The sequence below is a fragment of the Anopheles marshallii genome, chromosome 2 (genome assembly GCF_943734725.1).
Source record: "Anopheles marshallii chromosome 2, idAnoMarsDA_429_01, whole genome shotgun sequence".
Taxonomy (NCBI): domain Eukaryota; kingdom Metazoa; phylum Arthropoda; class Insecta; order Diptera; family Culicidae; genus Anopheles; species Anopheles marshallii.
Window position 1 is genome coordinate 53,880,904 of NC_071326.1, and position 10,739 is coordinate 53,891,642.

At 38.1% G+C, this 10,739-nt stretch overlaps 2 protein-coding genes across 2 annotated transcripts; both read right to left on the minus strand.

Annotated features, from left to right (window-relative positions):
• Positions 1-731: 731 nt before the first annotated feature.
• Positions 732-3,365, minus strand: LOC128718927 (serine/threonine-protein kinase fused-like). The gene is made up of 4 exons (XM_053812543.1): positions 3,255-3,365; positions 1,099-3,125; positions 903-1,032; positions 732-794 (listed from the first exon to the last, which is right to left on the minus strand). The coding sequence occupies exons 1-4, from the start codon at positions 3,363-3,365 to the stop codon at positions 732-734; spliced, it is 2,331 nt and encodes a 776-aa protein (XP_053668518.1).
• Positions 3,366-8,105: 4,740 nt separating this feature from the next.
• LOC128706937 (serine/threonine-protein kinase fused-like) lies at positions 8,106-10,739 on the minus strand. The gene is made up of 4 exons (XM_053801881.1): positions 10,629-10,739; positions 8,473-10,499; positions 8,277-8,406; positions 8,106-8,168 (listed from the first exon to the last, which is right to left on the minus strand). Exons 1-4 carry the CDS (start codon positions 10,737-10,739, stop codon positions 8,106-8,108), a joined length of 2,331 nt encoding a protein of 776 aa, XP_053657856.1.

A 10,739-nucleotide genomic window follows, 5' to 3' on the forward strand; every position in this document is an offset into this window, starting at 1 on the left:
TGTTTAAAATTGTATGGGGTAATTGCCCATAGAGTTAAGGTGTGATGTTATAAGGATGAGAAACGAAGCGCACGATTAGCTGGTTTTTATTTTATTACTAATTTTATTTCTATCCTAATGTTCATGATTTCTGCGTGAGTTCCGTCTATGTGCTCGATTTACTTACATTCACGCACTTTCAATGAGTTGCAATGCTGCGGTCGCGTTTCGTGTGACCACAATTGCAACGTTTTGATGATATTTAGCTTCTATTAGAGTTTTGTTTCAAATGTCATGAACAGGTTTTATTGATTACAAATATTTTACATCATTTTTATCTCTACCAAGTTTTTATCAGTAAAACCGTTTAAAAGTTGTCAATTTACAAATACTTTTCCATTCGTGAAAATAATTATTGATCGCTTTATGGAAGCTTTATTACCTGGAAAGCGTTACACGGGAAACTCGAGAAAGTAATGTTCTGGTATTAAGACAATCGATCTCACGCATGTGAGAATTATCAAGCTGTGGATCAATACTAAACATAACTGATTGCCCACGATTTAACATACATTATATAATATAATTTCAGTAACATACAGCTTGTAGAAATAAGGATATTATAAAAGTTTACTTATTGGATAAACCACTTACGAAGTATGGGTTTACTGAAGGTTAAAAAAGTGTTCCCTATATATGAATATGTATGAATATGAAGTGTCATATATTCATTATGCATGAATAAGTGACAGTCAGCATGTTTCTGCAGTAACACAGCTAAGATATTTAAATTCTTCAATTGCACTTTTTGCTTCCTGAAAAAAAAACAGTTTTTTAAACTTAAGATCTGTGTAGATATATTTGATTTATATTATTGGAAACAACCAGGTTGCCAGACGGATATTTCATTGCAAACCAATTACCTTTTTAACATCCTGATTGTCGTCCAAAAGAAGTTCTTCTAAGTGTTCTTTTATTTCGTTTGCCCAACGTTTTTGCATAGCTAGACAACTGAATCTGGCCAATATCCGAATTAGCATGCAGGTACGAAGTCTATAATAAAACCATATGTAAATAAAATATTGCACATATCTTCAACCACAACCAATTTTGACATACCGAAGGAAAGCGTTATCGTGCTTCAACAGTAACGTGAAGTTTACATTCTCGTGAAATACTATTTGCTCGATGATCTCTGCATTTTCCGGAAGTTCCCGTAAGGCACAGTTGAGAAGTGCTAGTAATGAACATACTAATCGAACGTACTCATGATTGACATGAGCTGCGGCAATGAAATTAACAAATAGTTCTTTGGCGCCAAGAATTTCGATAGCATCGCAAAACTGACTCAGAAACATATCTCCCAAGTGAATAAGATAACAAATCAAATCGTACACGGCTATAAGGGTTTTTATCTCATCGTTGTCTAATGTAGAAACATGGCAAACAGAGTACATCGAAGGATTAACGCTCATCCCTGGTTGACTTTCATTGCTCAAAGAATCTTCGTGAAATCGTTTGTTGCACAATAGTTTCGAAGCGTATACTAAATTGGGTACTAGTTTCAATTCTCCATACACATTAATTATATCCCTTAAAATTGTTGGTGGTGTGCTGATCGCTAACGGAAGGCTAAGCAAATGAGCTACATTCTCTACTACCTTCGCGCTTGCACGTCGATTTCGTAATGGTGCGACGATAATACATACAAAATTTTGTTGTTTTAGCGATTCCATTTCACCATCCAGTACTTCCTGTATGGAACGTTGTAGGAACGCAAGCCATTCTTCATTTTCTATGGGAGGGTTTTGCGATTCATCACATGAGTCCCACCCGGGAAGTAAGCTCGGAGTAAATTTTTCTGGGACTTTTTCTCTTTGATTTTCCTCAGCTACAACCAAAGCGCTAGACATTCTGAACATAGCTGGATTTTGATTGAATGCTTCAATGCCCGATTCGATACGCATTGAGAAATTGTCAATGCTTTGACTCAGTTTTCGTCTTTCTGGTTCTTGTGAGCCAACACATCCTTGACTAACATATTCCTTTGAAGTTTGAAGCTCTAAGCCATTTTGATGTAGTGACATGATGGGAAAGTTGTCATTGAAACGGTTGACGGCAAGATTGGGATTTTCAAGAAAAAGAATGGCCCTTGTTTGTTGTTCACCAGTACATGCATCATAAAAATTATTAACCTGCTCTTGAAAGGTAAGATTGACTACATTCGTCAAAGAATCTTCGCCGGTTTTGATATAATTCGTACATTCATCTGTATCTGTTTCTTGATACTCTATGTCGCTTTGCAACATTACATAGATGCTGTCCTTAGACGTAGTTAGATCTTCGTCGCATGATACAGTTTGCGGTGTTTTGTTGATTTTCCCTTTGTTCATCATTTTTTGGGCTTGATTATTTTTTTCTCGCGATTGCGAGGCAGTAAGCGGATGTGTAAAAGGAGATTGGGGAACGTTCTCGTCTACAGTCACAATATGCCCTTTCACGAAAGGATGATTTAGAATTCTGGTCCAGCTTATACGTTTAGAAGGATCGCGCTCAAGTAAACCTTGAACGAATGAAATACAATTACTTGTTAGGAAGCTGGGCCATTTGATATACTGATGGCGAATGAGGCGAACTAAATGTATCATCGAAGTGGAACTGAACGGTGGTTCACCAGCAAGCATTTCGTAAATAATGCATCCTAGCGACCACAGATCGGCGTGATGATCGTAGGGCTTTGCCTCCAACAGCTCTGGGGCCATATACAGCGGTGTTCCTTTAATTGATGTCAAAACATGAGTACCCATTGTCATGTTGCGAGCAAATCCAAAATCGCATAACTTTGCACACATGTTCCGATCTAACAATATATTTTGCGGCTTTAAATCCCGATGTAGTATGCGATGCGAATGTAGATAGTATAATGCAGATACAAGATTGAAGGTGATACGTTGAGTCTTTGGTTCTTCAAGCGATCCATCGCGAAGTAAACTGTGCAAATCAGTTTTAGCGTACTCGGTCACAACTATGATTTCGTTATTGGTTTCGAAAGAGTTTAACATGCGAATAATGTTAGGATGTTTAAGATTTCGCTGTATTTCACATTCCCCTCTCAACCCTTTCAATTCACGCCCGGAACGGCCTCGCTGCAATAAAAACCAAGTAATTAGTATCATTCATTGTCGACATATGATTTAATATTAATTTTGTCCCAATACAACTTATAGTATTAAAATTCGTTTCGTACAAGCGTAGGGGAACACATAAAAACTTACCTTGTTTATAATTTTGATAGCAACAGGGGTCGCCGTATATTTCTCAACAGCCTTATAAACCTTTCCGAAGGAACCTTCTCCAATAAGTTCACCTAGCACATACTTTTCCATGTTTGGCTAATAACAATACACAAATCAATGTTCAATTGAAATGCATCGCGATCAGATTCACAGTCAAATTCGGAAATGTATTCACACTATCGCAGTTATTCGATCAATTTGAACAAATTGGCATGGTAATGGGTTGAATCCGCTAATTAACATATGTCGTATATTAACGATACAACGAGCGATTGTGCTGTACAAGGTGTTCAACAAATGTATTTGCCTACTTTTGTTTGTGTTTCTGATGTGATGTTTCATCTGTCACCGTGTTTATGTCCCTAAATTGAACAGTTCGCGCCTGCACAAGCCAAGATACATTGAGCCATGATATAACGTTAGCGACAGTTTATACCAAAGTGCATAAAGCGAAGGTGGCCCCATTCCATATCAATTGACAATCCTCTTGTAAAGCGAGCTGTCAAATCGTATGAAAACCGTGGGGTTTCTTCTCGGCTCCTTCTAGGCTCCTTGTTGAATGACGTCACTTCGAAAATCAGCCCAAATCGAATCGGGAGGCGTGGCTGGTATGTGCGTGTGTGCACATGTTTACATATTTTTTCGGATACCGGATTTCGGTTAAGATGTTTTTTGCGGGCACCGCAATAATTACAGTAACAAATTTTCCCATTCACACTTAATTATCACTTCGTTTTAAAGCACAAAAAGCACTGTTTACCCAGGGAGAGCAATTGGACCTTTTCCATACAAAATCAGAAAGAGCTCGCTCTAACAGCTATTTCGCTCCTGCTTGCACTCTCGCCGAATCGAACCCCCCCTAGAAAGCTCTCTCGATCTGAGTGAAATTTCTCGTCGTGCTGTTTGTTTCTTCGAAGACATTCCTTCTCGGTCGTGTCCGTTGCAGGCATACACATACGTCAACAAACGCACACACACACAGTCCACTGTTGCAAAAATCCTTCGGTTTTAACCTCACTTTTTGATGGTGAAATTACTTTGCACAGAGGGATTCACGGAAAAAAAACTCATTTTAAACATTGCAGAGCTGTTTTGTTCGCTCAATGCACGCATGTATTTCGCTCATAATGAGATTCTCAACATATTTTAATATCCATAACACTATCCCAGAGGATGTTTGGTACTTTACCGGTCATTCCACTAGAACAATTATAGTTACTGAAATCTATTGTAGATTCACGTGTTTGTTGTTTGTCTGGTCATATGTTTTGACGAACTAGTTTTGTTTGTCATGATGATTGTAAATATGCCATCCGTGCAATTGTAACGGTAAATGCTACAACAGGATCGAACAACAGGATAAGCAACGCACGAGTTCCTTGCCACATGTGTTTGATTACAGTCTTGTTTCTTCTGTTGTAGTTCAGATTCAGATTGTGTTTAGATTCAGATTTGTTCACGTTATCAGCTAATTTGTTAGGCAACTGCTATCGAAGTTATGTTAGAACTGTTAGCAACAGTTAAAGATGACAATCGAAATCAAAGCGATCATTCCGTTCTTTCTGGAGATTGAAGGACTCATTTTCTTTGAAAACTTCATTATGCATCAGGTTCTGCTCAGGCCAATCGGATGTGCGCAAATAGGTAGCTCTCTCAAGCAGTGACTGAAGGTTTGGGTCTGTTAAAGGATAACATTTTACAGAGAATAATGATACCTCCAAACAGCGCTCACAAGCGATAAGCATAACTTTTTACACCCTAACCTCAGACGGATGATCTATCCATCACGTAGAGACAGTTGATCGCCAAGACAAAAGACTATCCATAGACTGATACTGACTTTTTATTCGCACTTTGCATTGCTAGCAAGATGGCGTAAATTGGTTCATAGACTTGTAGCGCTACATGAAAAGCTACAGGCTTTTGTAAACATTACGCTTTCCAGCAGTACAGTGAGGCCGTCCTTTTTAAATCAGTCAATTTTTCATCGGTAGGACGTTACCGATGGATTGATAGGATCACTATTTAGCTGAATCTTATTCTATGCAGAACAGATCTATCAAGCTATCTTTGCAAAATATAAAAACATGTTTAAGACTACTAAATCCTTCTGTGCCAATGAAAGGTATACCAACATGTTCCTGCCTATGTCCCTCACCCACAATCACCTCCTGTTATGATTTCACGAAAGGAAAGAAAACGAACATGGTATGTCACCATACACCTAAAGGTTTCATGAGAACAAACAATACATGGTTCAAGTAATACCGAACATACACGCATATACACGCTTTTTCCTCAGATATGCTATCTTATTGCAATTCGAACATACTAGCAGTAATAGTTTACTCTCGATATACGATTTGTTAACATCTGCGAAAATTAACTCCATGATAATTCTTGACCTTCTTTGTGCGGTACTGTACCTTATGCGCATGGAACGCATGGAACGCTGATGTTTCTTCCGTGACATAATATTACGGTAGGAATGCTAGGTAGATCGTTTCAAGAAGGTGATATGCAAGTCCTTCAAGAAGAGAAAAAGTATTCGGTGTCTCTGGGTATATCGGAATCTTAGGTATCGGATATCTTAGGTATATCGGAACCATCGTATATGGATGTTTCGGAGAATCGGTTAAACAGATGGCAAAGAATTCAGCAGCTTAGAGATCAATTTTGGGCCAGATGGGCAAAGGAATATTTAAGCGAGCTACAGGTTCGGGTTAAGTGGACTACAAAAAACGCGAACGTTAAACCGGATATGCTAGTTTTAGAAAGGAGGATAACGCACCAACACATATGTGGAAAATGAGTCGCATAATTAAGACGTATGTAGGAGCTGATGGCTTAGTACGGGTAGTTGATGTTTACACAAAAGGTAGTACATACAAGCGATCAATTCACAAGCTAGGGCCAATCCCAGGATTTCAGGAATAGTTAAGCATTTCCCGCTGAGGAGTGTTCCGTACCAAACGGAAGAATTAAAAGAGAGGAGAGCGTTTAGCGATTTCGAAAGAGAGCGAGAGAAGGTTTATAGAGCGCGTTTGTAAGGTCAGAGTTTGCTGCTAGCGACTGAAGCGGATAGACGTGTTCTAGTGAAATAAAGAAAGGAAACACTAAATCTGAGTTTTGCTTGTTCCATTACTGCCCATGGCAAATTATCCACCTGGAATGCAATGTGCATATGGAAAAGAACATAGGGTAAAAGAAAGGAAAAAGAGAAAGGAAGGGGTGAATTAGGATTATGGAAATTTACTACATAAGAACCACATTTGGATATAATAAACCAGATTCAATCATTTGCTCACACGAGGTTCGAGGCATTTCGAAAGGTTTTCCACACACGCAGCACACGGTTGTTTATCACGCCGGGTTTCTGCCCATATCCGAACTAACCTTTTCTTTTACGTGATATGTTTTTAATTTAAAGTCAATTCATTTTGGGTGCAGTATTAATGGGTCAGTCCGGTGGCATGATAGTAGCGGCGCCGGTCTTCAAACGAACGGACCAAAATCTCACCCGGACCTTACGCAGGACTGACTATCAAGCTACGTGTAGATTAAATCACAGAAAGCCAGAAATGGCAGGTCTAGACCTCTTGAGGTTGTTGTTGATAAAGAAGATTAGTTTTAATAACACAAGAATCATATGTGGAATAAATACACGGCACAGAAACAGGGCAACCCCCGAAGGTATGCAATTACCCGTTCTATACGGTATCTTTATCATTTTCCCCTGGGAGTAATGGAGTAATCCTTTGCTAGAAAAACCTTTATATGATTGTGGTTGTTATATGATTGTGCCATTGCTTACTTGGATACCTAACACATAGCTATTAAAAACTTAGAATATATGTGAAATTCACGGTATTCTTCCTAGAAATGTAAGGGAGGGATTATTTAAAAATTGTTTAATCACTGTTTTTCGATTACTTTTTTCCAATATACCTATTGTTGGCAACCACGGGTGGCCCGGTGGCTACACGGGTAGCCCACAAACTTTAAAGTCAAGTAGCTTTTTCATATTTCATCTGATTTGGATGATAAAATGGAACAAAAAATAAGTAAACTATTAATGTTTCGAAACCACTTTTGGTTTTGTTTAAAATTGTATGGGGTAATTGCCCATAGAGTTAAGGTGTGATGTTATAAGGATGAGAAACGAAGCGCACGATTAGCTGGTTTTTATTTTATTACTAATTTTATTTCTATCCTAATGTTCATGATTTCTGCGTGAGTTCCGTCTATGTGCTCGATTTACTTACATTCACGCACTTTCAATGAGTTGCAATGCTGCGGTCGCGTTTCGTGTGACCACAATTGCAACGTTTTGATGATATTTAGCTTCTATTAGAGTTTTGTTTCAAATGTCATGAACAGGTTTTATTGATTACAAATATTTTACATCATTTTTATCTCTACCAAGTTTTTATCAGTAAAACCGTTTAAAAGTTGTCAATTTACAAATACTTTTCCATTCGTGAAAATAATTATTGATCGCTTTATGGAAGCTTTATTACCTGGAAAGCGTTACACGGGAAACTCGAGAAAGTAATGTTCTGGTATTAAGACAATCGATCTCACGCATGTGAGAATTATCAAGCTGTGGATCAATACTAAACATAACTGATTGCCCACGATTTAACATACATTATATAATATAATTTCAGTAACATACAGCTTGTAGAAATAAGGATATTATAAAAGTTTACTTATTGGATAAACCACTTACGAAGTATGGGTTTACTGAAGGTTAAAAAAGTGTTCCCTATATATGAATATGTATGAATATGAAGTGTCATATATTCATTATGCATGAATAAGTGACAGTCAGCATGTTTCTGCAGTAACACAGCTAAGATATTTAAATTCTTCAATTGCACTTTTTGCTTCCTGAAAAAAAAACAGTTTTTTAAACTTAAGATCTGTGTAGATATATTTGATTTATATTATTGGAAACAACCAGGTTGCCAGACGGATATTTCATTGCAAACCAATTACCTTTTTAACATCCTGATTGTCGTCCAAAAGAAGTTCTTCTAAGTGTTCTTTTATTTCGTTTGCCCAACGTTTTTGCATAGCTAGACAACTGAATCTGGCCAATATCCGAATTAGCATGCAGGTACGAAGTCTATAATAAAACCATATGTAAATAAAATATTGCACATATCTTCAACCACAACCAATTTTGACATACCGAAGGAAAGCGTTATCGTGCTTCAACAGTAACGTGAAGTTTACATTCTCGTGAAATACTATTTGCTCGATGATCTCTGCATTTTCCGGAAGTTCCCGTAAGGCACAGTTGAGAAGTGCTAGTAATGAACATACTAATCGAACGTACTCATGATTGACATGAGCTGCGGCAATGAAATTAACAAATAGTTCTTTGGCGCCAAGAATTTCGATAGCATCGCAAAACTGACTCAGAAACATATCTCCCAAGTGAATAAGATAACAAATCAAATCGTACACGGCTATAAGGGTTTTTATCTCATCGTTGTCTAATGTAGAAACATGGCAAACAGAGTACATCGAAGGATTAACGCTCATCCCTGGTTGACTTTCATTGCTCAAAGAATCTTCGTGAAATCGTTTGTTGCACAATAGTTTCGAAGCGTATACTAAATTGGGTACTAGTTTCAATTCTCCATACACATTAATTATATCCCTTAAAATTGTTGGTGGTGTGCTGATCGCTAACGGAAGGCTAAGCAAATGAGCTACATTCTCTACTACCTTCGCGCTTGCACGTCGATTTCGTAATGGTGCGACGATAATACATACAAAATTTTGTTGTTTTAGCGATTCCATTTCACCATCCAGTACTTCCTGTATGGAACGTTGTAGGAACGCAAGCCATTCTTCATTTTCTATGGGAGGGTTTTGCGATTCATCACATGAGTCCCACCCGGGAAGTAAGCTCGGAGTAAATTTTTCTGGGACTTTTTCTCTTTGATTTTCCTCAGCTACAACCAAAGCGCTAGACATTCTGAACATAGCTGGATTTTGATTGAATGCTTCAATGCCCGATTCGATACGCATTGAGAAATTGTCAATGCTTTGACTCAGTTTTCGTCTTTCTGGTTCTTGTGAGCCAACACATCCTTGACTAACATATTCCTTTGAAGTTTGAAGCTCTAAGCCATTTTGATGTAGTGACATGATGGGAAAGTTGTCATTGAAACGGTTGACGGCAAGATTGGGATTTTCAAGAAAAAGAATGGCCCTTGTTTGTTGTTCACCAGTACATGCATCATAAAAATTATTAACCTGCTCTTGAAAGGTAAGATTGACTACATTCGTCAAAGAATCTTCGCCGGTTTTGATATAATTCGTACATTCATCTGTATCTGTTTCTTGATACTCTATGTCGCTTTGCAACATTACATAGATGCTGTCCTTAGACGTAGTTAGATCTTCGTCGCATGATACAGTTTGCGGTGTTTTGTTGATTTTCCCTTTGTTCATCATTTTTTGGGCTTGATTATTTTTTTCTCGCGATTGCGAGGCAGTAAGCGGATGTGTAAAAGGAGATTGGGGAACGTTCTCGTCTACAGTCACAATATGCCCTTTCACGAAAGGATGATTTAGAATTCTGGTCCAGCTTATACGTTTAGAAGGATCGCGCTCAAGTAAACCTTGAACGAATGAAATACAATTACTTGTTAGGAAGCTGGGCCATTTGATATACTGATGGCGAATGAGGCGAACTAAATGTATCATCGAAGTGGAACTGAACGGTGGTTCACCAGCAAGCATTTCGTAAATAATGCATCCTAGCGACCACAGATCGGCGTGATGATCGTAGGGCTTTGCCTCCAACAGCTCTGGGGCCATATACAGCGGTGTTCCTTTAATTGATGTCAAAACATGAGTACCCATTGTCATGTTGCGAGCAAATCCAAAATCGCATAACTTTGCACACATGTTCCGATCTAACAATATATTTTGCGGCTTTAAATCCCGATGTAGTATGCGATGCGAATGTAGATAGTATAATGCAGATACAAGATTGAAGGTGATACGTTGAGTCTTTGGTTCTTCAAGCGATCCATCGCGAAGTAAACTGTGCAAATCAGTTTTAGCGTACTCGGTCACAACTATGATTTCGTTATTGGTTTCGAAAGAGTTTAACATGCGAATAATGTTAGGATGTTTAAGATTTCGCTGTATTTCACATTCCCCTCTCAACCCTTTCAATTCACGCCCGGAACGGCCTCGCTGCAATAAAAACCAAGTAATTAGTATCATTCATTGTCGACATATGATTTAATATTAATTTTGTCCCAATACAACTTATAGTATTAAAATTCGTTTCGTACAAGCGTAGGGGAACACATAAAAACTTACCTTGTTTATAATTTTGATAGCAACAGGGGTCGCCGTATATTTCTCAACAGCCTTATAAACCTTTCCGAAGGAACCTTCTCCAATAAGTTCACCTAGCACATACTTTTCCAT